Source organism: Pseudorca crassidens, chromosome 9, assembly GCF_039906515.1.
Source record: "Pseudorca crassidens isolate mPseCra1 chromosome 9, mPseCra1.hap1, whole genome shotgun sequence".
Classification (NCBI taxonomy): domain Eukaryota; kingdom Metazoa; phylum Chordata; class Mammalia; order Artiodactyla; family Delphinidae; genus Pseudorca; species Pseudorca crassidens.
Window position 1 is genome coordinate 26,720,300 of NC_090304.1, and position 26,685 is coordinate 26,746,984.

Genomic DNA, 26,685 nt, shown 5'->3' on the forward strand with positions numbered 1-26,685 from the left:
TTATTTAATCCTCATAACCACACTATGTGTAAGGTACTATTATTAACCCTAGTTTTAAAAATTTTTATTGAAGTATAGTTGATGTACAATGTTGTGTGAGTTTCAGGTATACCAGCAAAGTGATTCAGTTACACATACATATATATCTTTTTTTTTTCAGATTCTTTTCCCTTATAGGTTATTACAAAATACTGAGTATAGTTCCCTGTGCTACACTGTAGGTCCTTGTTGGTTATGTATCTTGTATATAGTTGTGTGTATTATTATTTCTAGTTAAGAGATGAGGAACCTGGGGCAGAGAGGAATTATTTGCTGAGCTTACACAAGCAATAAGTGGTGGAGCCAACTCTCAAATTCAGGCCATCGGACTGCAGAGCATCTCTCTACATCACTATGCCAGACCACTTTATAGAGCACATAGAATGCAAGGTGCACAGTGAGAAGCCCGTGCACCACAATGAAGAGTAGCCTCCACGTGCAGCAACGAAGGTTCAACGCAGCCAAAAATAAATGAATAAATAAATTTAAGAAAAGAATGTAAGGTGCAGACTCTCTGTCATGAGCAAGGAGCTAGGCAGGGGTGTTCACACATGTAGTTCGCCAGTCCTTCTTCCATTCTCCATTCTGAGAAATGCTTCAACTCAAAGAGCAGTTAGGAAGGAGAAATGAGACGTTATCATCTGAGTAGTTAAGCCACTATTTTAAGGTAAATAAGAGCCTACTGAAGGTAAAAGCATTCCCAGAGGACAAGAAGACACCAATAAATAATACTTTCATTAGTGTACTAAATAGAGAGTCTCCGCATAAAAGCTTCTCACAGTACTAAAGTGAACCCTGAGCAAGGTGCTTACATGCCATAGGAATCTGGCTCAACAGCTCACTCAGTGACAAAGTTAACAAAAAGCCATAAATTAGAGAAACCAAAAATGTTAGTCTGATTCTAATTTGCTGCTCTCCCAGTAATGATGAAAGCTGCAAATAATAAGTCTCTTTAATTTTTTTCTCTGGCCCTCAGAGATTTGATCTCTTTTATGTGTGGACTCAAGCTGATGTAACATGGATGTAGAAGTTAGGGATGCTCATAGCTCCTCTGTCTGTAGGCACTTCTGCACACAATGTTCACCCTTTACAAGTGAGTGACTACGCACATTAGTAAAATAGTAGTAGTAACACTGGAAGTTCGTTTTCTGGCAAAATAACACTAATTCTTCCTCTTCAACATTAATGAAACATGACAGCATGACTGTATTCTATTATGAAATCTCCTTTAGTTTAATATATCTGGTAAGACTTACAGAGGGTCAAAAAAAAGAGATGATAATAGGAGAAAATGCTTGAAAGATTAGGTTTGTCTTTAGATTTTAGTTCAAATGCAACTACTTGGGTTATGACTTTCAAAGGTCAATTATTTTTGGCTAAATAAGTAGGAAATTGGTCCTGGTAAGCAGGCATGTATCTCCTGGGGGTGAGGTTGGAGGTGAGGGTAGAGAGAAACCACTGAATTGCATTACAGCAATGATACAATAATTTCACTTTCATATATATGAACAGTATTAGCATAATACCATTCTTTGTAGGAAGGGATGTTAACATTTAGAGGGTTGTAATTATTTTAGGAATAATGAATTTCTATAAGGCATCTGTTTTTGCCAAAGTGTTTTGGTTAAAGCCTGATTTGCGTGAAAACATAAACAGCCTCCCGCTCCAGACTGAGAGCATCAGCAAGCTTTAACAGATGGCCTCATTTAAAAATCATTGGTAAGGTATCTCACATTTATCCAACACGCTGTCAGCTTCTTCCTTTTATTCAGTCATGGCTTTACGTATTCCTGTCATAAATAGTTTTTAATCCTGAGCATTCATGGAAATCACACAATTCAGTATTTATCCTTAATTTGGTTTGCTGGTAACCCTGATTCTTTCAAACTTATGCCACTAACCAAAGTATTACAGAATGATTAATTTTAGCAAAATACTGAGTTTAACATTAAATTAAATGAAACCAAAAGCAATATTTTAATCAAGGAACAAGTGGGAAAAACAAAAGAACTGAAAAACCCTCTATCCTGCATCTCCCCCTGGCTATTATTCTTACTCCTATCTCTAATATTCAAAAACTTGGAACAGAAAGGAAACTTGCTGTCTCTATTTATTCACTTCTCATTCACTTTTTAAAAAATTGAATAATCCATTCAGTCTTTAACCAATGGCATATAATCAAGTACTCCATATCCCTGAAAATTCTTGGTCGATGGTCACCCATGAGCCTCATACTGCCAAATGAAATGGACGTCTCTACTCATGACTCAGTTGTTGGCTTTCTATTCACTGTTCAACGCCTTTAACATTGTTTCTTATTCTCTTCTCAAAATTCTCTCCTCCCTCAACTTCCACGAGCCCACTCCACAGGATTCTTTTGTGCCTTCTCTTCTGAATCTAAACATATTTTCTAATCTTAATTAAAGACTTCAACTACCAGCTCTATAACAATGATTCCCAATCTCTGGGCCATATATCACCCCTGAACAAATGCACACATTCAAATGTTCATAGGTTTTTCCCACCAGCATGTCCCATTCTACATGTCCCCAACTGTGCCTTTTCTTATGGTCCTTATTTTAGTGAAAAACACCCATTTCATCAAGTCACTCAAATCAGGAAATTGGGAGCCACCTTAGACTCCTCCTTCTTCCTCATCAAGTGACAGTGACTAAATTCAGTTGATTTTATCTCATTTCTGCCAGGTTCCTTCTTCAGTTCAGGCATGTTGATGATGATAATGACCTGGTCTCTTACAACATTTTCTAACTGGACTATGCCTCCAGTCTTGTCATCCCTTCCAATTTACCTTTTCATACTGCAGCCAAAGTGATATTTTAGAAACACAAGTCTGATCAGTAATCCCTGCATAAAGTACTTAAAAGCCTCCCCATTACTCATGGGTGAGAATCCAAAATCACTCTTTCTGGAAATAACATTATGATCTGGCTCTTTCTTGTGGGGGGCAGGCTCCTTCCCTTCTCCATGTTTAAATTGAAGTCTTAATGAAATAGTCAGATGTTTGTATCTAATTACACTGAATATATTTGCATTTAAGATAATTAAGATTAGAAACGCTTCCATATCAAAAAATACCCCACAAGAACATGAAAGATCAGAAATATGGTACAAGTAGAATCTAGAATAAAAATTAGTGTTAGGATAAATAATAACAGACTAGACTTATTGCTATTGATAAGAGAAAGAGGGTGACAATCTGACTTTAATTAGGGCTAACATGACAAGATAAATTATAGACTACTGAAATATAAAATCTATATATATTTTTACAAGTGAGCTTGGCTTTTATCTTTGATAAGTGATGGAGCCTAGAGGAAGAATTAGAAAAGAAATTGTATCATGAGACTATAGAGAAGTTGTGTAGTAACCCCTTGAAAAAACAATTTCAATATGTAATTTTCATAGTATAAATCATTAAAAATGTATAGAGAAGAAAGAGTATATATATATGTGTGTGTATATATATATATATATATATATATATATATATATATATATTTTTTTTCAGTACGTGGGCCTCTCACTGTTGTGGCCTCTCCCGTTGTGGAGCACAGGCTCCGGACGGGCAGGCTCAGCGGCCATGGCTCACGGGCCCAGCCGCTCCGCAGCATGTGGGATCTTCCCAGACCGGGGCACGAACCCGTGTCCCCTGCATCGGCAAGCGGACTCTCAACCACTGCGCCACCAGGGAAGCCCGAAAGAGTATATTTTAAGAACAAACTTTCTTAATGAAATTAATTAAACTTCCTGCATTTCATGTGCCTCTACTAATTCATTAAAGTTTGGATCCAAATCCGTTAAATTTCAACTCTTCTGTTACATATACGCAATTCATTTCACTGTTCTTTAAGTAATTGCACTATTGCATTAACTATATAATTGGGAATATGTAGTAGAAAAAATGGACAAGGTGAGTAAATTATTCAGTAATTTTGAGATGTCTTCTTTCAAATAAACTTCCTTTGTATTTTGACCTTTTTTTTTTTTTTTAAAGTCTTTAGTGAATTTGTTACAATATTACCTCTGTTTTATGTTTTGGTTTCTTGGCCCTGAGGCATGTGGGATCCCAGCTCCCCGATCAGGGATCGAACCGGCAACCCCTGCATTGGAAGGCGAAGCTTCAACCACTGGACCGCCAGAGAAGTCCCTGAACTTTTCTCTTTATAGAACTTTTAAAAAGAACTTTTCAGTATTATGTCCTAAAGTGAGAATTTATGCTTGTGTGTGTGTGTATGTATAATATATATATGTATAATTTTTTTAGTAAGATCAAAATCAAGACTAATAGCACTATTAGTTTAGATGTTACCCATGAAGACAGTCTTTTGTGTTTGTTTCTAAAATTTTACTGTTTTGTCTTTCACATTTAGATTGCAATACAACTGGAATTGATTTCTGTTCATGGTGTGGAGGAGTCAAGATTCACTTTTTTTTCCATGTGGATACCAGTTAACTGAGTATTATTTATGGAAAAGCCCATCCTTTTCCATCTGCACCACAGTGTTAGTTTTGTCATAAATCAGGTGATCACATATGTGTGGGTCTGTTTCTAGACTCTTTTCTTTTTTTCCTTTCTTTCTTTCTTTTTTTTTGGCTGTACCATGTAGCTTGTGGGATCTTAGTTTTCTGATCAGGGATTGAACTCAGGCCCTTGGCAGTGAAAGCGTTGGAGTCCTAACCACTGGACCACCAGGGAATTCCCTCTAGATTCTTTTCTGTCCCATTTGCTTATTGATTTATCCTTGTGTCAATACCACAAGTCTTGATATCTGAAAGTGTAAGTACTCCAGCTTCGCTATGTGTAAAGGCTGCTTCCTGGCTTTTTGCATTTTCTTAAAAATTTCACAAAAAATTCGACTGGAATTTTGATAAGGATGGCACTGAACAGGTATCAGTTCTGGAAAAAGTGACACACCAATTCATATCTGTAGTAGATTTATTCAGACATTCAAAGTTGTCCAGGATGTGTCAATTCTCCATTGGGTAGGACAGCTCACAGCATTGCTGAATGTCAGGTAACCCCAGCCTCACCCATAAACTACTACTGACGATCGCTGTGATAATAAAAACCATGTTGATGTCAAAGGGTTAAAAAAACCTCACCTAGTAAGGTCTCATTCCTAACCTTAAAGTCTACAATTCTTATTGTTCATTCATTTAGTAAACGTTTACTTAGTACCTACTATGTGTAAGTCACTGTGCTTATGAAATAGTGAACTCAGTTAAAGTCTTTAAATAGAGGTCTTTTCTACTTCTAATCAGTTTTGAAATTTATATCTAGCAACTGAATTTACCCCATAGTATAGAATGGATAAATCCCTTTAATTACTAAATTGTGAGCTCCTCAAAATAGAAGTAATGTCTTACAGTATTCATTTTTGAATTACCAGTGTCTCCCCATATAGCAGATTCTCAAATAGATGTCTGGCAAATACTTTTAATAAACTTTAAGGTGAGTTTAATTCATTTAAAGGTTTAATCTTAAAATGTCCTTGGCCTCAGCCTTGGAACTTGCAAAAAATGATGATGGGTTTAAATGTTTATGAGGTAAACCTCCTTGGTGTTTCATGAAATTTAGGAGATCTTAAACCTCTTTTATTCTGTCCTGGAGTAAAATTCATAATACTCAATTTGCCAGTTTGTACCTTTACACTACAGTAGTTTAACATGGCTTTTAAACTGTATTTTTATCAATTTGAAACCTCAGATATTTTGACGTGCTAGGAGAAAATAATAAACTTGAGAGTTTTCCATAAGCTGTATGCAAGCAGAAAACCTCTGAGCTTTGCATTTTTATCATACTTACACAAGACACCATAAAAGCTCATAAAGGGCTACAGAGCAAAACTCTCAATGCTTACTTACAAGATATGACATAGAAAGAAACTACATGTTTGTGGTAAAATAAGCTGTTCTAAAAATATACTACAAGGTTAATGTTATATTAAATGAAATGGGATATAAAGATACAAAAAAAATATGCTGACCAGTTTGGGCTTTGGTGGGAGAAGAAGGAAGATAAAGAAATAGAAATAAGTACTTATTTATATGAATATAAATATTCCAGTGAAATATTTTGGCATTATGGATGAAACAAAGGCTTTGAATATATAATTCCTGACCTTGAAGAACTTATAGTTTAACAGACAAGAAAAGTGTCAAAATGAGTATAATGAAAATAGAAAGTGATGAGGATATAAACATTTTATAATCCAAATGACTTTCAAGATGCAACTTAAATATGCTTTTTTCTGTAGCTTTCTCTGAACACAGTTTAACAACTACCAGAATTACCCCATTATTAGTCTTTGCATAGCATGTCATAACAATCTATTTCTGTGCCAATCTCTATTACAGTTATTTGTTTATATGTCACTTTTCTCTAGGAGACTATAAGCTCTTCGTGGGCAGGGGTTGTGTTCATAAATATTTGTATCCTCACAAAGGGCCTGGCACATAGTAGGAACTTTTACAAATATTTTAAGAGCTAAATAGTATTGTACAAAATGTACAAAAATGAGACAACTGAACGATGAATAGCAAGGTACTAACTTTATAAGTAACAAACAAAGAGTACAGTAAATGGGGAGAGGGAAGGAGGGAGGGACGGAGGGAGGGAAGAAAAGAGAGAGAGAGAGAGAGAGAGAAAGATCAATATAGGATGTAGCTGTCAGGCCAGGCTTGGGGAGTGGGTGAGAACTGAGGTCAGCTCTGAATATGTATGCAGGATCTCAGCAGAGGCAAGGAAGGAAAGTATCCTGGAAGTAGAACTGGTGTGATCAAGGTAGAGTTGCCAGAATTTCTGCTTCTAACTCTAGCAGCTAGTGGGGAAGACAAATAAGTAAATAGGCACTTATGACTCTTATTAATGGACCACTAATCTTACAGTCTTAAGAGTAATTTATGATTCTTCCTCCCCTTTCATCTTTCATATCCTGGCAAATATCAAGTATGGTACTCTCAGCTCTTCATTTACAATATCTCTTATATCTGTCAATAGCTCTACTGAACTGTTGCACAGTTGCATAAAACATGCTGAAGCCTAGACTACTGGGTCGCAGAGACCACCAAGCCTGCAAGATTTTAGCTGGTGACACTAGGCTATCCAAAGCCTTATGCTAGACTGGTGAAAACAACTAAGACTGGGTTTCTTAAAAATTCACTGCTAGAACTGGCCTTGGAATTAAGTACAGCAGAGACGGCAAGAGGGAGTCAGTAAGAGGAGGAGCTTCTGGAGACCAGGAAAAATGGGTTAGAGGTTAAGAACACATGCATTTGGAGTTACACTATCTAGGTTAGAAACCTGACTCCATTATTTGTTAGTTTGTATGACTTTTAAGTTATTTAACCTTTCTGCACCTCACATATGAAAAACAGGGATAATAATAGAACTAGATATAAGGCTGTTGTTAAGACTTCAGTGAGTTAGTATGTGTAATTTGTGCAGTGCCTAGCACATTGTAAGTACTTGTTAAGTCATGGCCATTGCTGGGGTTAATATTTTCTAAACCATCATTATCATCTTTGGGGGATAAAAGGAGGAAAAACACCCAGAGGAAGTGAAAAAAGGAATATTCAGAGAGGCTGTAAGAGAACTGATAGAGGTTAGTAGGAATCAAAGAGAAGAGATAATTTAAAAAATATGTGGCAAGAAAAAAAGATATATGATACAAACAAGGACAAGAACACAAAATTCCACATAGGAATAAGATACTTTAGTGTAATAACCTCTCTAATGCTTTGTCTATAAATGTTCAAAATTAAACAGTATAACCCTGGGCATCACATGATTCAATAAGAATGTTCTGAGCTGAGGTTTCCTGGGAGAGCTCTATTGGTGTTACTCAGTAAAGATTATAGTGCTATATAAATGTGGGATTTGTTTTCAGCTCCCAGTTCAAGCTGGCAAACGACACTTCCCACAAAGGGGGAATTAAAGTTTCTCTCAGCCCTCCTTTCTCAGGACCACAACATGGAGAGGAAATATAGCCTTGAGCCGAAGAGCCACAGCGAGCATGTGGCCACCAGGGAGACCAATGAGAGTGAGCACTGCTGGCTGAGGCCGAGAGTTACAGCGTATGCGGCTATTCCTGGGGTTGACAAGCAAAGCTGGGTTAGTCTATTCAGCCCTCAAGAGAGACACAGACATACTCCTGCAGAGCTGACCACCTGGGGCAAGGACAATGTGACAGCCCACAGAAGACTTTAGACTGCAACAGAACTATTCCCTTAGTCACAACGGCAAGCCCTGGTTTACTCCTATTGTCGTGGTCTAATTATTAGCACTTTAATCCCATAAAGACAATAAATTAGATGGTCGCTTTAGATGGGTAGCATTAGTTTCTAAATAAGGAGGAATGGGAAACATTTTAGTCATATGACTTTGTATAATCATTTATTGTTTTCATTACAGTGAGTTCAATCACTCTTAAATCTTGAAAAATCCCAAATTCAAGATTTTTTTTTTTAAATAGATACCTAGATTGAGTGGATCGTGTAGAATCTATATTCTGGTGCCATGGTAAACAATATTAGAAAAATGACCCACCTTACTGAATTGTCTTAACAGGATTAAATTATAATCCTGAGTGTAATCATAACATAATAGTATAATTTAAAAATGTATCTATTGTAAACTCTTTATAAAATTTATTTAAAATCATTTTATTTAGAAAATTAAAACACGATGATGGGTCAGCACCCATGATGTCACTTCACTGCTCAGAAGCATTAAATAGCTTCCCACTGCCTATTAAGTTAATTTTAAATGCCTCAGCCTGGCACCAAAGGCTTTGTAGGATACAGTTCAATCCCACTGTTTTTATTTTTAACTTCCACTATATCTCTTTACCTCAAAGTAACACATGAGTTGTTCCTGCTACTCTTTTTACCTCAACATTTCCTGATTTTGTTTGGAGAGGGGTAATATGAATAGCTGAAAACTCTCACCTTTCCAGATTCTCTGCAGCCAGGGTAGTAATTTGCAAAGTTCTGATCAATGAGTTGTAAACAGAAGTCTGCAGAGGAATATCTGGAAAGTTTTTTTTTTTTCTCCTTCTCTGAGTCCTTTCTTCCTGCTGGACTATAGACTGGTAGCTGGAGCTGTAGCCACCTTCTTGTGATCACAAGGCAACAAGCATGAGAAAAAGTCTCAGAAAATTACATAAATGTGACTTTGACCTTATAGAACTACTGAACCAACACCAGCAGCTGCTTACCTCCAGGCTTCTTGTTCTGTTTGAAATACAGAGCTCTATTTATTAAAGCTCCTATCAGTTAAGTTTACTTTTATATGCACCTGAAAAATTTCCTAACTGATATATTTTCGCTCCAGGTTCTTCTAGATGATAAATGTTATCTTCCCTTTCAATCTCCTCATTTGCCTTCAAACAGATGCAGAATCTCTCTCTTCTATGAGCCCCATAGCGTTTTTTTTGCTTCTTATTACACTTAGAGTGTTTTGACTTGATTTTTGCATATTTGTCTAATCTCTTCTATTACTGTGTTCACTTTTCTGGTGTAAGAATAGTGTTTTACTTATTTGCTTTATATACAGCAGGCTTCTAAATATTTTTCTGATCTGATTTAGACTAAGTTTACTACACTGTGGTACCCATGCTTATAAACAATTCTAAGCGATATGAATGATGTAAAAGCTGTGCACCTAACAAATCAAACCCTGTTTCTGCTGCCCTCCCAGATACCTCCTCACAGCGTAAACCAAGAATAATTATACGTGGCTGCTGGATGAATTAAAAACACTTCTTTCAGCTCAGTTTGAATATATGTTCCAGAAGGTGAAAAGTCTGAAATCTTATTCTAGACCTGTCTCCAACTACCCTATAATACAAAATCATATAAAAAACCCCCACAAACCCCAAAACTACATATGTCAGTGAGCCTAAATTTTTATAAAAGTATAAGTTGATAAACTGATTAATTCTGTTATTAATGAGCCAGGATGCACTGACATCTATAGATTCCATCAAGAAAACTTACCCACAGGTTAATAAAGGTATGCCCATGCTGCATATTTCTTGATACATCTGCTAATTAATACCTCAAAAGTATTCAATTTTCAAAGGCCTGAACTCCTCAGGATAAACTAATTATATTTTAATTCAGTTTTTACAATCCCTAACAAAGAGGGATTCATTTATTCCAACATTATCACATTTTGCATTAAATAAACTGAGTCTACATTAGTTCTTCCTTAACAATTTTGTTACTAAACTCTCTAAAGAAGCTTTTTCTGAGATAGTTTCATCTGTTGTACAATCTATGAATGAAAACACTAGGAGAGCATTCATCTAACACCAAGGGCAGTGGATTTCAAGACTATTTAGTTGTCCAACCCTTACTTCAAATGAAATATATGAACCAGACCTGCTCAGGTTCAAGCTGGGGTGAGTATAGTGAACATAGTCTTTCCCTTGCCCCTTGCTTCCATCTTACCCATAACCAAAATCAGCAATTCCTGAGGCACCTCTTCCTACTACCAGGGCCATAGCATTTTGAAAACCAATGCTCTAGGTATACATATTATAAAGATTTATGATGCAAATATAGAAATATTTTCATAAATACCATTTTGGCAAAAATAGGATTCTTGCCAGTTTTAAAACATAATATATTAGACCTAACTCAGTTCCTTCTGTAAAATCAAGAATCAATAAATGCTTAATGTTGTTAACGATGATGCTACAATAATAAAAAGTACCTTGGAGATGTCTGGTTTCTGGTCTTAAATATAAGAAGCTTGGAAGTTGTCACTCTCATGCCCACAGCAAGAAAAAATCTGAACAAACTGAAAACCAGCAGCTCTCAGACCCATCAGAGCATTGAGGTCATAGGGCTGCTGCCTGAAAAACTGTAGAAACGATAGGCAGAAACAGAGAATCACAACTTACTAGAACAGAAGGCTGGGAATAAGTACTTCCACAGGAACGAGACCTAGAGAAGAAAACCCTGAACTGTAATGAGAAACTGCTAGAAGCTCAGTGTGGACAAGTTTTGAGATTACAAAACTCCAAGGGGGCACAGTCTTAGGGATAGGAAGACTCAACGTTGCTAAGATTTCAGTTCTTTCCAACTTGATCTGAAGATTCAATGCAATTCCAACAAAAATCTTAGCAAATTATTTTGTGGCTATCGACCAACTTATTCTAAACTTTATATGGAAAGGGAAAAGATCTAGAATAGCCTACGCAGTCTTAAAGGAGACGAAAAAGTCAGAGGACTGATACTACTTGTTATGGGCTGAACTGTGTTTCCCCCCAAATTTTATATGTTGAAAATTTATATTTGAAGCCCTAACCCCCTAAATTTATATGCTGAAGTCCTAACCCTCAGTACCTCAGAATGTAACTGTATATGGAGATAAAGTCTTTAAAGAGGTAATTAAGTTAAAATGAGTTTTTAGGGTGGGCCCTAATCCAATATGATTGGTGTCCTTATAAGAAGAAGAAATTTGGACACAGACATGCATACATACAAAGGGAAGACCATGCGAAGACACAGAGAGGAGGGCAAGCCATAAGCTAAAGAAAGAGGCCTTGGAAGAAATCAGCCCTGATGACACCTTGATCTTGGATTTCTGGTCTCCAGAACTGTGAGAAAATAAAATTTCCATTGTTTAAGTCACCGAGTCTATGGTATTTGCCATGGAAGCTCTAGTAAAGTACCTGACTTTAAGACTTAGTACCTGACTTCAAAATACACTACCTGACTTCAAGACTTACTATTAAGCTATAGTAATCAAGACAGTGTGGTACTGGTCAAAGAAAAGACAAGTAGACCAACAGAACAAACTAGAGAGCCCAGAAATAGACCCATACAAATGTAGTGAACTGATCTTTGACAAAGGGGAAAACACAATTCAATGGAGAAAGGATAGTCTTTCTAACAAATGGTGTTGGAACAAATGTATATCCACATGCAAAAAAGTGAATCTAGACATAACATCTCACACCCTTTACAAAAAGTAACTCAAAATGAATCATAGACCTAAATGTAAAATGCAAAGCTATACAACCCTAGAAGATATTGTAGAAGAAAATTCAGGTGACATTAGGTTTGGCAATGACTCTTAAAATACAACTTCAAAAACATGATCCGTGAAAGAAAAAAACTGAGAAGTTGGATTTCATTAAAATGAAAACCTTCTATTCTGAGAAAGATACTGTTAAAAGAATGAAGACAAGCCAGAGATTGAGAGAAAATCTTTGCAAAACGCCTATCTGATAAAGGATTGGTACAAAAACATACAAAACACTCTTAAAATTCAACTTACTGAAAACAATCTAATTAAAAACTGGGGAAAACTTCTAAACAGACACTTCCCCAAAGAAGACATACAGATGGGAAATAAGCAAATGAAAAGATGCTCAACGTTATATGTCATCAGGGCATTGTAAATTACAACAATGAGATACTACTATTGATACATACCTATTAAAATGGCTAAAATCCTAAACACTGATAACACCAATGCTGGTGAGGATGCAAAACTCTCATGCATTGCTGGTGGGAATGCAAAATAGTACAGCCACTTTGGAAGGCAGCTGGGCAGTTTCTTATAAAATAAATATTTTCGTACCATATAATCTGGCAATTGTGCTCCTTAGTATTTATCCAAATGAGCTGAAAATTTATATACAGACAAAAACTTGGACAGGAATGTTTACAGCACCTTTATTCATACCTGCTAAAACTTGGAAGCAACCAATATACTCTTCAAAAGGTATGGATAAACAAACTGTGGTATACCAATACAATGGAATATTATTTAGTGATAAAAAGAAATGAGCTATGGAGGCACCTTAAATGCATACTGCCAAGTGAGAGAAGCCAATCTGAAAGGCTATGTCCTATATGATTCCAACTATATGACATTCTGGAAAAGGTAATCTATGGATACAGTAAAAAGATCAGTGATTGCCACGGATTTCGGAGAAGGAAGGGGTGAATAGCTGGAGAACAGGGGATTTTTAGAATAGTTGGACTGTTCTGTATGACTAGTGGATATATGTCATTGTACATTTGTCAAAACCCATAGAATGTCTAACTCAAAGAGTAAATCCTAATGTAAACTGTGAATTTTAGTTAATAGTAACATATCAATATTGGCTCACCAATTGTAACAAATGTATATCACTTAGGCAAGATATTAATCATAGGGGAAACTGGGTGAGGGCATGAGGGGATTCATGGGAACTCTGTACTTTCCCCTCAAATTTTCTGTAAACCTAAAACTGCTCCAAAAAACGTACATTAATTAAAAAAAAAGTACCTTGCATCAGTTTTAAGTATTACATTCCTTTCTTGTTTATTTTTATTTATTTTTAATTTACTTTTTATTTTTTATTGGGGTACAGTTGATTACAATGTTGTATTAGTTTCAGGTGTACAGAAAAGTAGTTCAGTTATATATATACATATATCCACTCTTTTTCAGATTGTTTTCCCATATAGGTTATTACAGAATATTGAGTAGAGTTCCCTGTGCTATTCACTAACACACTGCCATAAGCTTAAGATCTATTTTTGCAGATTATAATGGCAGTAGATATTTTCAGGAAACTCCTTGAACTGTGGAAAAAAATTAGAGTTTATTTTAAATTGTAATATCCTACATAATATAAAGCAGAGGTCTTTAAGACTGGGAAACAATCAGTCAAACATTTAGAGAAGAGCTAACACCCATCTTTCTCAAACTCTTCCAAAAAACTGCAGAAGAAGGAACACTCCCAAACTCACTCTATAAGGCCACCATCACCCTGATACCAAAACCAGAAAAAGATACTACAAAAAAAGAAAGTTACTGAAAAATATCACTGATGAATATAGATGCAAAAATCCTCAACAGAACACTAGCAAACAGAATCCAACAACACATTATAAGGTTCATACACCATGATCAAGTGGGATTTATCCAAGGGATGCAAGGATTCTTCAATATACACAAATCAAACAATGTAATACACCATATTAACAAATTGAAGAATAAAAACCATATGATCATCTCAGTAGATGCAGGAAAAGCTTTTGACAAAATTCAACACCGATTTATGATAAAAACTCTCCAGAAAGTGGGTATAGAGGGAACCTACCTCAACATAATAAAGGCCATATACGACAAACCCACAGCAAACATCATTCTCAATGGTGAAAAACTGAAAGCATTTCCTCTAAGATCAGGAACAAGACAAGGATGTCCACTCTTACCACTATTATTCAACATAGTTTTGGAAGTCCTAGCCACGGCAATCAGAGAAGAAAAAGAAATAAAAGGAATACAAATTGGAAAAGAAGAAGTAAAACTGTCACTGTTCACACATGACATGATACTATACATAGAGAATCCTAAAGATGCCACCAGAAAACGACTAGAACTAATCAATGAATTTGGTAAAGTTGCAGGATACAAAATTAACGCACAGAAATCTCTTGCATTCCTATACACTAATGATGAAAAATCTTAAAGAGAAATTAAGGAAACACTCTCATTTACCATTGCAACGAAAAAGAATAAAATACCTAGGAATAGGAGGCTTCCCTGGTGATGCAGTGGTTGAGAGTCTGCCTGCCAATGCAGGGGACACGGGTTTGTGCCCCGGTCCGGGAAGATCCCACATGCCGCGGAGCGGCTGGGCCCGTGAGCCATGGCCGCTGAGCCTGCGCATCTGGAGCCTGTGCTCCGCAACGGGAGAGGCCACAACAGTGAGAGGCCCATGTACCGCAAAAAAACCCCCAAAACAACAACAAAAAAACCCCTAGGAATAAACCTACCTAGGGAGACAAAAGACCTGTATGCAGAAATCTAAAAGACACTGATGAAAGAAATTAAAGATGATACAGACAGATGGAGAGATATAAAATGGTCTTGGATTGGAAGAACCAGTATTGTGAAAATGACTATACTACCCAAAGCAATCTACAGATTCAATGCAATCCCTATCAAATTACCAATGGCATTTATTACAGAACTAGAACAAAAAATCTTAAAATGTGTATGGAGACACAAAAGACCCCAAATAGCCAAAGCAGTCTTGAGGGAAAAAAACGGAGCTGGAGGAATCAGACTCCCTGACTTCAGACTATACTACAAAGCTACAGTAATCAAGACAATATGGTACTAGCACAAAAACAGAAATATAGATCAATGGAACAAGATAGGAAGCCCAGAGATAAACCCACGCACATATGGTCAACTAATCTATGACAAAGGAGGCAAGGATATACAATGGAGAAAAGACAGTGTCTTCAATAAATGGTGCTGGGAAAACTGGACAGCTACATTTAAAAGAATGAAATTAGAACACTCCCTAACACCACGCACAAAAATAAACACAAAATGGATTAGAGACCTAAATGTAAGGCTGGACACTATAAAACTATTAGAGGAAAACATAGGAAGAACACTCTCTGACATAAATCACAGCAAGATCTTTTATGGTTCACCTCCTAGAATAATGGAAATAAAAGAAATAAACAAATGGGGCCTAATGAAACTTCAAAGCTTTTGCAAAGCAAAGGAAACTACAAACAAGACGAAGAGACAACCCTCAGAATGGGAGAAAATATTTGCAAACGAATCGACGGACAAAGGATTAATCTCCAAAATATATAAACAGCTCATGCAGCTCAATATTCAAAAAACAAACAACCCAATCCCAAAATGGGCAGAAGACCTAAATAGACATTTCTCCAAAGAAGACATACAGATGGCCAAGAAGCACATGTAAAGCTGCTCAACATCACTAATTATTAGAGAAATGCAAATCAAAACTACAATGAGGTATCACCTCACACCAGTTAGAATGGGCAGCATTAGAAAATCTACAAACAGCAAATGCTGGAGAGGGTGTGGAGAAGAGGGAACCCTCTTGCACTGTTGGTAGGAATGTGAATTGGTACAGCCACTATGGAGAACAATATGGAGGTTCCTTAAAAAACTAAAAATAGAACTACCATACCACCCAGCAAGCCCACTACTGGGCATATACCCAGAGAAAACCATAATTGAAAAAGACACATGCACCCCAGTGTTCATTGCAGAACTATTTAAAATAGCCAGGTCATGGAAGCAACCTAAATGCCCATTGACAGATGAACGGATAAAGATGTGGTACATATATACAATGGAATGTTACTCAGCCATAAAAAGGAACGAAATTGGGTCATTTGTAGAGACATGGATGGACCTAGAGACTGCCATACAGAGTGAAGTAAGTCAGAAAGAGAAAAACAAATGTATATTAACGCATGTATGTGGAATGTAGAAAAATGGTACAGATGAACCAGTTTGCAGGGCAGAAATTAAGACACAGATGTAGAGAACAAACGTATGGACACCAAGGGGGGAAAAGCAGTGGTGGTGGGGGTGGTGGTGTGATGAATTGGGCGATTGGGATTGACATGTATACACTGATGTGTATAAAATGGATGACTAATAAGAGCCTGCTGTATGAAAAACAAAAACAAAAACAAAACTGGGAAACGCATGTCCTTTGGGTTTTTCTTTTTTTAAACATCTTTATTAGAGTACAATTGCTTTACAATGTTGTGTTTGTTTCTGCTGTATAACAAAGTGAATCAGCTATACATATACACATATCCCCATATCTCCTCCCTCTTGTGCCTCCCTCCCACCCTCCCTATCCCACCCCTCCAGGTGGTCACAAAGCACTGAGCTTATCTCCCTGTGCTATGTGGCTGCTTCCAACTAGCTATCTATTTTACATTTGGTAGTATATATAAGTCCATGACACTCTGTCACTTTGTCCCAGCTTACCCTTCCCCCTCCCCGTGTCCTCAAGTCCATTCTCTATATCTGCATCTTTATTCCTGTCCTGCTCCTCGTTTCTTCAGAAGAATTTTTGTTTTTTTTGGATTCCATATATTTGTGTTAGCATACGGTATTTGTTTTTCTCTTTCTGATTTACTTCACCCTGTATGACAGACTCTAGTCCATCCACCTCCTACAAATAACTCAGTTTTGTTTCGTTTTATGGCTGAGTAATATTCCATCGTATACATGTGCCACATCTTCCTTATCCATTTGTCTGTCGATGGACACTTAGGTTGCTTCCATGTCCTGGCTGCTGTAAATAGAGCTGCAATGAACATTATGTTTCATGTCTCTTTTTGAATTATGGTTTTCTCTGGGTATATGCCCAGCAGTGGGATTGCTGGGCCGCATCCTAGTTCTATTTTTAGTTTTTAAAGGAACCTCCACACTGTTCTCCATAGTGGCTGTATCAATTTTGAAAAACTGAAACTCCTGTAACGTCAGGAACAAGACAAGGTTGTCCACTCTCACCACAGTTATTCAACATAGTTTTGGAAGTTTTAGTCCTTCGGGTTTTACAAAGACTTTCCAGTGGTATATGGGCATGGATAGTTTCAAAGAATTCAATTTTGAGATCTTCAACTTTCATAGTTAATCTCTCTTAAAATTAATCTACTTTGAAAATGTACCTACAGTCTGCGGTTCTACGTTTCTCACACTGAACTTGACAAAAGGAGGGCATGGCTCTAACCTACCCTGGATCTTAGTGTGGTGCACTGCTCTTAGGGAAGTGTCCCATGACTGCAGAATAAAAGCAAACTAATGGGGGCTTGCACCTTGTTTCATATTAACCAGTGGACAATCTCATGGCAATGAAAAGTGAGGAGACTGTTTCAGAAATACGTTTATTGGAATGAAAAAATGAAGTCTAGACTTCTCATGAATTCGACAATGACTGCCAATTAGGCTATAGCAATGCCCTTTTCTGTAAATTGAATAAGCTAAATCTTTACTTCATTTTTTTTTTTTTTTTTTTTTTGCGATACGCATGCCTCTCACTGGTGTGGCCTCTCCCGTTGCGGTGCACAGGCTCTGGACGTGCAGGCTCAGCGGCCATGGCTCACGGGCCTAGCCTCTCCGCGGCATGTGGGATCTTCCCGGACCAGAGCATGAACCCATGTCCCTTGCATCGGCAGGCGGACTCTCGGCCACTGCGCCACCAGGGAAGACCCTACTTCACGGTTTTGATGAAAGTATTTTTAAAGCATGTATTTAATAGGTCAGAAATTATACCCTTTACACTTATAATGAAGGGTTTTATATGTCAATTTAAAAATGTGTGTGGAGCATATGGTTTAAAAAAATTATTTCAGAGAGTACTCGAACAGAAAACACATGAACCAAGAGATCCTTTCCATGCCACTGCATATTACCTCACTTTTTATACTTCTTATTCTGTTTCCTTTGTTCTTGGGCAAATTCAAGTTACTCAATGCCCCACTTAATACGATCATTTCAGACTGAATTATTTCTAAGTCTTTCTTCGAGGATATGCCCAATTTCATGAATATGTTCTCCCTTCAATCTAAAAGCAATATTATATTTCTATCTATCACTTGGATTTGTAAACTTCTAAAGCTAGTATTTACCTCTAAATATGTAGTTACTTAAACAGAAGTAATGAAATTAGGCATATTAGTATTCAGTTAACTCTTTTAGTCAAGCTGTTCTTTAGTAAATATATATAAGAACAATGATACTGAATAAAACTTGCTAAAGGTGGCCCTAACCTGAAAGCTACAAAGAGGGCTGTGCCCTTGGAGTCTGTTATGGGTTGAACTGGAGCTTAGCAATTCACTTGATATGTTACCCTGGGCAAATGACTTGACCTCTGTAAGCCTTCTCATCCTACTCTGAGGGCTAGTTGTGGGGATTAAGTGAGATAATGCAGTTATAATGTCTGACTCTATTAAGCACTCAATAAATGATAGCAATAAATGATCTCATTATTATTATTATTATTACTACTAGTATAAGCTTCCAAATTCACTCACTCTTGTATGTAATTTAAATAGAACAGGGGAGAAAATAGATAAATTGAGATAAACTGAGACATATAAACTTACTAATCTAAGAATATTTACTGAGCACCTTATCTACAAACAATAAATGCTGGAGAGGGTGTAGAGAAAAGGGAACCCTTTTACACTGTTGGTGGAAATGTAAATTGATACAGGCACTATGGAGAACAGTATGGAGGTTCCTTAAAAAACTAAAAATAGAACTACCACATGACCCAGTAATCCCACTACTGGGCATATACCCTGAGAAAACCATAATTCAAAAAGAGTCATGTACCATAATGTTCACTGCAGCACTATTTACAATTGCCAGGACATGGAAGCAACCTATATGTCCATCAACAGATGAATGGATAAAGAAGATGTGGCACTTATATACAATGGAATGTTACCCAGCCATAAAAAGAAACGAAATTGAGTTACTTGTAGTGAGGTGGATGGACCTAGAACCTGTCATACAAAGCGAAGTAAGTCAGAAAGAGAAAAACAAATACTGTAGGCTAATGCACATGTATGGAATTGAAAAAAAAGGTACTGATGGACCCAGTGGCAGGGCAGGAATAAAGACGCAGATGTAGAGAATAATGGGCTTGAGGACATGTCAGGGGAAGGGGAAGCTGGGACAAAGAGAAAGTAGCATTGACATGTATACACAACCAAATGTAAAGTGGATGGCTAGTGGGACGCTGCTGCATAGCACAGAGAGATCGCTTGATGCTTTGTGATGATCTAGAGGGGTGGGATATGGAGGGTGGGAGGGAGGGGACATAGGAATATATGTATACACATAGCTGATTCACATTGTTGTACAGCAGAAACTAACATAATATTGTAAAGGAATTATACTCCAATAAAGATATTATAAAAGAAGAAACTTATGTAGCATATTAGCAGGTGATGGGTGCTATGGGGAAACATGGAGCAGACTAAGAGTGATTGGGAATGGCAGAATGGGGGTAAACTGTGACTTTGAAATGGATGGCCAGGAAAACTTCATTAAGAAGGTGATCTTTTAATATTTGAAGGGGTGAGGAAGGTAGCTATGAAAAGATCTGAGAGGCAAAGGGAACAGCAAAGGCCCTGAGGTTTGGCATGTTCAAGGAAGAGCAGTGTGGCTGAATCACAGCAGATTGTGGGAGAGGAATAAAAGATGAGATCTGAGAGTTAAGGCAGCCGGGTCAATAGGGTCTTCGTGGTCACTAAAGGACTTCTCAGTGAGATGGAGAATTGATGGGGAGTTTTGAGCAGATAAATGACATGATCTGTTTTATGTTTTAAAAGACTCATCCTTCTGACTGCAGTAAAAAAAAAAAAAGAACAAATTGAAGGAGGTCAGAGTTAAAAGCAGGTATCTAGTTGGGAGGCTATTACAATAGTCCAGGCAAAACATGATGATGGTTTGGACTGAATGGTAGCACGGGAGTTGGTGAAAACTGGTTTAATTATGAACACATTTCAAAGGCAGAGTCAACAGGATTTTCTGTCAGATTGGATGTCGGGCAAATACTGATTGTTTTATTTAAGGATGGAAAAAAAAATATTACTGTAATCACCTGAAAAAGATTATATGACTATAGTGTTTTCAGAGAGGTGAGACTTCTATAACTTCCACAGTATAAGTACCTGAGAGGTAAGGTGAGAACAGAAACCATGTGTAGTGTTTGCATTTCCCACAGTGCTTACATCATAACTTTAACATTACATATGTTTAATAAATATATATATTTAAAAAGTTTAAATGAATTAATTGCTATATCATGCTACATTCTTTTGACTCTTGGGGGCAAGAACTCTGTCCATTTAATCTGTTAACAATCTCTTCCCTCCCTTGTCCTCATTCTTCACTTCTATTTGACTGTGATGATTTTTCTGGCTTGCAAAGAATTTATAAGCTAAGGAAACCAGATGGATAAACGACTACCTTTTTGTAGGATTAGCAATATAATAGGGAAAAGGGGGTTATAGCAATTACCAACCATTTAGCTTCAGTAATTTTCAAAGCTTCAGTACTGCCACATCATCACAAATACACCTCTAGCACCTAGCATAGCTTACACTCCCAGGTGTTTTTATTTTTTTTAAAGGAACATATTTCATTTTATTTTTTAAATTTTTTTAAACATCTTTATTGGAGTATAATTGCTTTACAATGGTGTGTTAGTTTCTGCTTTATAACAAAGTGAATCAGTTATACATATACATATATCCCCATATCTCTTCCCTCTTGCATCTCCCTCCCTCCCTCCCACCCTCCCTATACCACCTCTCTAGGTGGTCACAAAGCACTGAGCTGATCTCCCTGTGCTATGCAGCAGTGTCCCACTAGTCATCCATTTTACGTTTGGCATGACACTCTCTCACTTTGTCCCAGCTTACCCTTCCCCTTCCCCATATCCTCAAGTCCATTCTCTAGTAGGTCTGAGTCTTTATTCCCATCTTGCCCCTAGGCTCTCTAGTAGGTCTGAGTCTTTATTCCCATCTTGCCCCTAGGCTCTGCATGACCATTCTTTTTTTGTTTTTTAGATTCCATATATATGCGTTAGCATACGGTATTTATTTTTCTCTTTCTGACTTACTTCACTCTGTATGACAGACTCTAGGTCCATCCACCTCACTACAAATAACTCAATTTCGTTTCTCTTTATGGCTAAGTAATATTCCATTGTATATATGTGTCACATCGTTTTTATCCATTCATCTGTTGATGGACACTTAGGTTACTTCCATGTCCTGGCTCTTGTAAATAGAGCTGCAATGAACATTTTGGTACATGACTCTTTTTGAATTATGGTTTTCTCAGGGTATATGCCCAGTAGTGGGATTGCTGGGTCGTATGGTAGTTATATTTTTAGTGTTTTAAGGAACCTCCATACTGTTCTCCATAGTGGCTGTATCAATTTACATTCCCACCAACAGTGCAAGAGGGTTCCCTTTTCTCCACACCCTCTCCAGCATTTATTGTTTGTAGATTTTTTGATGATGGCCATTCTGACTGGTGGGAGATGATATCTCATTGTAGTTTTGATTTGCATTTCTCTAATGATTAATGATGTTGAGCATTCTTTCATGTGTTTGTTGGCAATCTGTATATCTTATTTGGAGAAATGTCTATTTAGGTCTTCTGCCCATTTTTGGATTGGGTTGTTTGTTTTTTTGATATTGAGCTGCATGAACTGCTTGGAAATTTTGGAGATTAATCCTTTGTCAGTTGCTTCATTTGCAAATATTTTCTCCCATTCTGAGGGTTGTCTTTTTGTCTCGTTTAAGGTTTCCTTTGCAGTGCAAAAGCTTTTAAGTTTCATTAGGTCCAATTTGTTTATTTTTGTTTTTATTTCTATTTCTCTAGGAGGTGGGTCAAAAAGGATCCTGCTGTGATTTATGTCATAGAGAACCCCAGTCCTCTCCCTGGGATATGACCTCTGAAGCCCGAGCCTCAGCTCCCAGCCCCCACCTGCCCTGGCAGGTGAGCAGACAAACCTCTCTGGCTGGTGCATGCTGGTCGGCACTGATCCTCTGTGCGGGAATCTCTCTGCTTTGCCCTCCGCACCCATGTTGCTGCGCTCTATTCTGTGGCTCCGAAGTTCCCCCCTCTGCCACCTGCAGTCTCTGCCCGTGAAGGGCCTTCCTAGTATGTGGAACCCTTTCCTCCTTCATAGCTCCTTCCCAGAGGTGCAGGTCCTGTCCCTATTCTTTCATCTGTTTTTTCTTTTTTCTTTTGCCCTACCCAGGTATGTGGGGAGTTTCTTGCCTTTTGGGAGGTCTGAGGTCTTCTGCCAGCATTCAGTACGTGTTCTGTAGGAGTTGTTCCACATGTAGATGTATTTCTGATGTATTTGTGGGGAGGAAGGTGATCTCCACATCTTACTCTTCTGCCATCTTGAAGCTCCTCTCCCAGGTTAGTTTTTTTTTTAAACTAGGTTCTAGAAATCTCAACTGATGAAGACATTGTTACTGATATCATATAAATAAGTAACATTCCGTTTGATTTAGTAATACAAGCACAATGTTAATTCAGTTCATAAATGTAAAATTAAATTGTTTCAGAATTCTTTTCCTGAATAAATCATGTTTAATTTGTGAGTGTCTTCAGGTTTGAGAGAAGAACCATGCCCTGGCGTTTTTCAAATAGGCCTTATGTGAAGACCCCAATGCTGTAGGGAATAATGTTTTAGCTCCAATTATTTCCAATTCTAAAATGTATAACTGGCAAAATGAAGAAAAATGGTTGGTGTAGGTCAAGCTAAAAAGGTAACTCATATTAACAGTCTAATAAATGACTTTCCATATCAAGTGTTTTGGCATAGCTTTCCAAATATACTCATAATATAGACTTCTATTTAAATTAGATAGAAATACATGTTTCCCCATTTTCTATCTTTTATTACAGAAAATGTGTCAACTACAGACACGGTGATGACTGACAACATCACACTTAAAGGTTTTCCTATTAAAATGTCAAAAGCATGCAAGCAATTTAACACACCAACTCAGAGGCAATTTTTTCCCATATTTAGTGAGTGAAGAATATATCTTCAATACTTTGGTATGAATCCATTATTAAATAAAGTGCCCTACAATGTTTAAAATCTTCTAAAAGGTTAAATAATGTTTTATTAAATAAAAATTTCAGGAGGTTCTAACCAGATCTGGTATTGTTTATTGACATTAAAAAACAATACCAGTGGGGCTTCCCTGGTGGCGCAGTGGTTGAGAGTCCGCCTGCCGATGCAGGGGACACGGGTTCATGCCCCGGTCCTGGAGGATCCCACATGCCGCGGAGCAGCTGGGCCCGTGAGCCATGGCCGCTAAGCCTGCGCGTCCGGAGCCTGTGCTCCGCAACGGGAGAGGCCACAATGGTAAGAGGCCCGCGTACCGCAAAAAAACCCAAAAAAACCCAATACCAGTGACTTTACTTTCGCCAGTGCAGTAAACAGACTGATGGATTGCTAATGGTATCATCCATGCTGGATATCTCTAAAAATCATACTTTGCTTTGTTTTTATGGTCATATACTACATTTCTTATATCAAAGGCAATCTTAAATAATAAGTTGTAGTATAATAGCATCTCTAAGAAATCCTTCGCCAGTCCCATTAGTGTAACAATGATCTAATTAGCATTTCATTAGATACATAATCAAAAGAAGCAAGAAGTAAGTACTAGCATATTATATTGCATAGTAGAAATTCCAAACATATTTGGCATGTCTAAACATTTATTTCTAGGTGTTTTCTTTTTAATAATTCATATCTAAAGTTTTGATAACTAAAGTAGTAGAGTTTGTTATGGATGACCGATAATGGGATTAGAGCTTATGGATCAAAAACATGGCATGTGAGATCTCATCAAAAACTACTGTCACATCATGATAGTTTCATTAATTTTTGGGTTTTACTCATCCACACTTAACAGAATATCACCAGTTCATATGAAAGCCATTTGGGAGCATGTTATTAGAATTGCATAGTAAATGAACTGTTCATGTGATGGCTGTTTTATTGAATTATTACTTTTAACTCACATGTGCTCAATAAAAGTCATATCTGAGGAGTTACATGTAGATTTTCCACAGTAACAGAATAAACACCATTTATAACAAATGCCTTATGACAAAATCCCCTTTCAACAAAAGACTTCAAAGTCCCAAATGATGGCATGCATTTTTTAAAAAGAACTGATACAACTTCAATGTAACAGAACAACTGTAAAGTCCTTTAGAAACTGCTACAACAGAGGAGACCTTTTTTTTTTTTTTTTTTTGCGGTGCGCGGGCCTCTCACTGTTGTGGCCTCTCCCGTTGCGAAGCACAGGCTCTGGATACGCAGGCTCAGCGGCCATGGCTCACAGGCCCAGCCGTTCCACGGCATATAGGATCTTCTCGGACAGGGGCACGAACCCGTGTCCCCTACAACGGCAGGCGGACGCTCAACCACTGCACCACCAGGGAAGCCCGAGAAGCCCTTTATTGAATCATGCTATGAGTACAGAGTACACTCATGTTGGCTCCATTGTCATTAATTACTTAAAACTGCGTCCAGCTGAGTAGGCTGGCGAAGGCCATGGAGTGACCTATAGAGCTATCCAGAGGTTTTCCAATCACTAAGACATAGAGTGCACTATTTACAGTCATCAGCCTCATCCCTGCTGCCTCAACCTCTTCACCTACCTTCTATGGTCTCCCCAGAAAAACAAAAATGAGTACTACACAGCTAACAGCCAGTCCCTGCTTAAAAAATAAAATTCTTGGTAGGAGTGAGAGAATGGTAATACTGTAGCAGACCTAGAGCTTGATAACCTATCTTAGCTGAAAGCAGCTACACCATAAGTCTCGTGACTACTTCAGAGGTTCATGGATTTCTGTATGTAGCACAGTCAGGAAAGAAAAGTGCTTTTCACAGACACTTCACAAGTAAGTCTAGCTGTTGCTTTCTGTTTTGAGATGCTGCAGCCATTATTCACTAGGGAGCTCAACGTGCCATTAGAAAGGCTGTTGTTAGGATCTGTGTTTTGGGGAATCTATGTTTAGTTATTTGCATCTAAATATGCATATGCATCTGTGGGAGTTATGAGGTGCTAGGCTAGGCTAGACTACATTTTTGTTATGTGCCTTTTAGTCCAACTGAAAGAACGTAGGAAAGTGGGAAAATATCTTGTTTACAAAGGCATAACATTTATACTGTATTAAGTCTCTAAAATCATCTATAATGCATGATATCTACTTTTTAAAAATAACTTTATTTATTTATTTTTGGCTCTGTTGGGTCTTCATTGTTGTGCGTGGGCTTCCTCTAGTTGTGGCGAGCGGGGGGCTACCCTTTGTTGCGGTGCACGGGCTTCTCATTGTGGTGGCTTCTCTTGTTGCGGAGCACGGGCTCTAGGCACACGGGCTTCAGTAGTTCTGGACCAGGGCCTGAACCCATGTCCCCTGCATTGGCAGGCGGATTCTTAACCTGCGCCACCAAGGAAGCCCATGATATTTACTTTTAATGACTGAAAGTGTGTGATGTTTCTTCCAGTTGTTTAAGTAATATAAAATGAATACTTATATACTTCCCATTGTAAATCTTAAATACTTTCTGATGGCACTAGGCCGGTTAAAATGATTTCTACTTTTAACCTTGCATGTTAGATGAGCTATAAAATTCATGTTTTAAGTTCTGTTCTGTAGTGTAGGGACACATTAACAAATTTTTTTTTTTCTCAAAAATCTTCTAAGTGGACAGTTTGTGATTCAATGTGTAAATGTGTAATCAAAGAAACCATTCAGCTAACTTTACGGTTTTATTTTGAAAATTAGGCTGATGTGTAAGGAAACCAAGGCCCTTTACTTTCTACTTGAAATCTTTAATTACAAGCATTATACATTTGAAAGGCATCCTAAATTAGGTATTACCTTAGCCCTACCTTTATTTACTTTTACATAATTATCCTGATGAGAAATATAATTATAACATTATACAAAATTACTAACCCATTTTTTAAAAAAATGTTTCCTATGTGATAAACACGTTACATATGAATTAGGGCAATAAATCTCCAACTAGAATAGCTAGGAGTTAATTAAAAAGTGGGAACTACAATTCCTATTTCTTGGTTAGGAAGAAAGTAACCTTATGCGAAACAGTGATTTTTGGGAAATATTTTATGAATAAAATTTCAAGATACAATTACAACTTTATAAATGATATAAAAATGGCTAGTTTTAAAAAATGGCTATATTAATGCCCATTTTAGAGGAAAAAAAAGACAACC

The 26,685-nt window shown here is 37.4% G+C and overlaps 1 protein-coding gene across 6 annotated transcripts in view; it reads right to left on the bottom strand.

Annotated features, from left to right (window-relative positions):
- The window catches only part of ELP4 (elongator acetyltransferase complex subunit 4), a 243,847-nt gene that overhangs the window by 86,994 nt on the left and 130,168 nt on the right, over window positions 1-26,685 (bottom strand). The window contains exon 10 of one of the 6 annotated variants that reach the window (XM_067749513.1): window positions 25,728-25,883. The exons of the other annotated variants lie outside the window; for them this stretch is intronic. Within the exon in view, the coding sequence (XP_067605614.1) occupies window positions 25,743-25,883 (141 nt within the window). The 3' untranslated portion in view covers window positions 25,728-25,742. Of the gene's footprint in view, window positions 1-25,727; window positions 25,884-26,685 lie in introns of those variants that run through there. 6 annotated transcript variants of the gene reach the window in all.